This window comes from Triticum aestivum, chromosome 7D (assembly GCF_018294505.1).
Source record: "Triticum aestivum cultivar Chinese Spring chromosome 7D, IWGSC CS RefSeq v2.1, whole genome shotgun sequence".
NCBI classification, from domain to species: Eukaryota; Viridiplantae; Streptophyta; class Magnoliopsida; order Poales; family Poaceae; genus Triticum; species Triticum aestivum.
Window position 1 is genome coordinate 115,448,663 of NC_057814.1, and position 3,473 is coordinate 115,452,135.

Genomic DNA, 3,473 nt, shown 5'->3' on the forward strand with positions numbered 1-3,473 from the left:
TTTCTTTCTCCCTGCCTCTCCCGCTCTGGTTTTATCCGTTTCATCATTGCCGCTACACAACATGTGATTGATTATGATGATGTCGACGACGGTGCAGCGCCGCCGCCACATGGATCGCCAGCTAGTCTGCACGCACGCACACGCACTCCGCTCTCCGGCATGGGAAGAGAATTAGGCCGCAAACTCTCCTGCGTCCCGATGAGAAGAGAAAAATTCACTGTAGGTCACAAAACTTGAGCTGGCTGACACTTAAGTACCACTACTTCAAAATACCCGAACTACAGTCCATGTACTTGCGCAGAGGGTTCACTTTGGTCCGTATATACGAATTGAGCTACGTATTCGCTGACTTGGCCGAGTCAGCCGTTGCCAGCTAGGCTTTGACCGCCACCTGTGTAGCACCTGGTCGGGGGGGTTAATACTAGTAGTCTGGGTTTTTTTTGCAAATGCGCCAACACCTGGTCGGAACGCTCCCGCACCTGGTCGGACCGCACCCGGTCGCTCCCTTATCCCCTCGCTCTCCGCTTCCTCTCCTCCGAACCCTAGCCAACTCCCGTCCGCGCCGCCGCAGCCATTGTCGACGTCGTCGCCCTCCGCCGCCGCAGCCATTGCCGACGCCCTCCTCCGCCTCCTCTGTCTCCTCCTTCATGTCGTCTTCCAGCTCCATCCGCTCTGCGCTGCGTGGCTGCACCGTTGTTGTACCACTGATCGGGTGCCCGGATTGCGGCGAGCAGGTGAGGTTCTACCGGTCTAGCACCGATGAGCACGATGGATGGATCTTCTACAAGTGTGTGAACCACCATGTAAGTGCCAGTTCAGTAGATTCATGCTGTGTCAACTCACTGTAGTAATGAAGCAGAGCACTGATTAAATTGGTCTTTACGTTGCAAAATCAGTTGGTTAACTAATGCAGTAGTTTAGACTGTCCTTGTATGCGAAATTATTACAGTAGCTCATGGTCAGTTGATACTGATTAATACAGTAGTTGGTTAACTAGGTTGCCATAGATTCATTCACTCTGTAATTTTGTGGAGTTGGTTAACTAGTTGGTTAACATGGTTAACTAATTTTGCCACTGATTAATCAGGTCACTTGTGATTTCTGGCACTGGGAGCTTGAATATGTGCATCATCTGGTTGAAACAAGGCGTCTGGTTGGTGATGCTGCTGTAGATGCAATTGGTGCAGCTGAGGATAGGAGGGAAGAGCTTGAGAGGCAGAGGACTGAATCAATGGCAGGCAGAGGCATAGCTGGAAGGGTCATGGCTGGGAGAGGCAGGGCTGGAAGAGCTAATTATGTCAGCTCCAGTGAGAATAAGTATGCTACCAAGCAGCAAATTGCTATGCTTTTAGGATTAGGCAGAGAGATTTTGATGCTGCTAAAGCTGATGATTGCTTTTGTTATAGTGCTTTGTGTGATGTGTTTCACCTTAATTATGAAGAAGTGAAGTGTTGTTAATTGAGTAGGTGCACGTGTGTAAACTGAGCATACTAAAATGGTTGCTTTTGTTTGCTCAGTATGAAGTCTTAGTTGTAATGCTTGTTGTAATGGTTAATATGTCAGTAATGTGAAGCCCGCTTGACCTACTTGCTTTGAAATGCTTGACCTAATTGCTTTGAAAAAACGGATAGATGTATTTCATGTCACAAGTGTAGTTAAACTAATTCTGACAGAAAGTTACCTAATTCAAATTCTGTCAAATTGAATTTAGTTTGCAGTTCACTGAATTTTTATAGTTAACTGGATTTAGTTTGTAGTTCACTGAATTTTTATAGTTAACTGAATTTAGTTTGCAGTTCACTGAATTTTTATAGTTAACTGGATTGTACTTAACCTCATTGCTTTCAAATTACTGACAGAAATTCCTGTCACAACTGAACTAACTTTGCAAACTAATTGTTGTACTAAATGAACTAAGTTATTCCAGGCCCCCTTTCTCAGCACAATTGAACTCAAAAGCAAGCATGTACTTGCACCTGCTGCAAACACCCACCCAGCAACTTGCACTCTACATGTAGCTTTGGTCCACCACCACCAGATCCCCTTCTTCTTCCTCATCTTTCATCTTCAATTTCGTGCACCACTAGATCCCTTCTCTCCTCTGTCCAATAGCACCAACAGATCCCCTTCTCATCTTCAGCTAGCAGCAACCATGGTGTCCTGGGATGATCTTCCCAATTCTTCTGAAGATGACTCTGTGACCAGCAAGGTTAGTGTGCTCCTCAATCTCACACAAATCTAGTATAGGGTTTCTCAGCTAGGGTTTCTCTCTCAATTGATTCCAAATGTCTCTCTTTTGTTTAGCCACCTGCCACAATATCCTGTGAGGAATGGAGTGGCTTGGCTACAGATCTGCCTAGCTTTAGATGTGGGCATGGATCTTTGTGTGAGAAGCATGTGGCATTTGAATCTGTTGCTACTGGCAGAAGGTTTCTAGCTTGTGCACAGAAGGTTAGTAATTTTTTGCATTTGGCACTGTTAAACAGGAAGTGATTTGTAGTATTTTTAAGTTCCATCATCATGCACAGAACTGAATACTGGCAGTTAACTGAATCTCTTTTTTGTATGTTCTAAATTGTTAGGAGGTACCTAAATGCAGATATGTTGAGTGGGTTTGACCCTGAGTGGCCCGATGCTCTGAAGATGAGCCTAGCTAGCATATGGACCATGTATGAAGAGGAGAAAAAACAGAGGTTCAGACAGAATGTTGTGAGTGCTGAAGAAAACTTGAAGGTTCTTGAAGAGAAGAAGAAGATGGAAAATGAGTTGAGGCATTTCAAGCTTGATTTTGCTAAGATGGTGGCAGAGAAGGAGCAGGCAATCAGCCAATTAGGCAGCACACAACTTGCTCTGACTGATCTGAAGGAAGAACTTGAGAAGAAGAAGATCACAGACAAGTTAGTAACCAACATTCATCAGGTATTCAGGGTTAAAGCAGAGAAAGAGAGGGACCAAGCAGTGCAGGAGAGGGACCAAGTGATTCAAGAGAGGGATGACTTGAAGCATGAGAAAAGGAAGCTTGAGTACATGATTGGTGACCTATTCAAACACAAAGAGGCCACCAAGGAGAAGATAAGGAAGCTGAAGGGCATGCTGAATGAATTTGATTGAATCTGTGTCATTGTGAAAAAATGACTTTGTATCTTTCCTCCTGGATTTGTGTCAGTTGTACTTTTGTCAAATGTTAACTTAATTGGGTTAAGATAAGAAATTGAAGTGGGTTCAGATAAGAAATTGAAGTTGGTTCAGATAAGAAAATGAAGTTAACTGTCTCTGTCTTATATGACTGGATTTGCCTGAATTTATATATCTGCAGTTGCTGTTTTATATGACTGAATTTGCCTGAATTTATATGTCTGCAGTAGCTGTTTTATATGACTGAATTTGTATGCCTGTACCAAATTTTTCTTAAAGAGAAAAAAATTACACAAAAATAGTTTTGCCTGGGTCTCGAACCCAGGACCTGTGGTATT

General features: G+C 43.7%; 1 protein-coding gene across 1 annotated transcript; it reads left to right on the forward strand.

Annotated features, from left to right (window-relative positions):
- Nucleotides 1-647: 647 nt before the first annotated feature.
- LOC123170944 (uncharacterized) lies at nucleotides 648-3,111 on the forward strand. Its single transcript, XM_044588644.1, has 5 exons — nucleotides 648-803; nucleotides 1,088-1,358; nucleotides 1,998-2,209; nucleotides 2,305-2,451; nucleotides 2,734-3,111. Exons 1-5 carry the CDS (start codon nucleotides 648-650, stop codon nucleotides 3,109-3,111), a joined length of 1,164 nt encoding a protein of 387 aa, XP_044444579.1.
- Nucleotides 3,112-3,473: the final 362 nt, after the last annotated feature.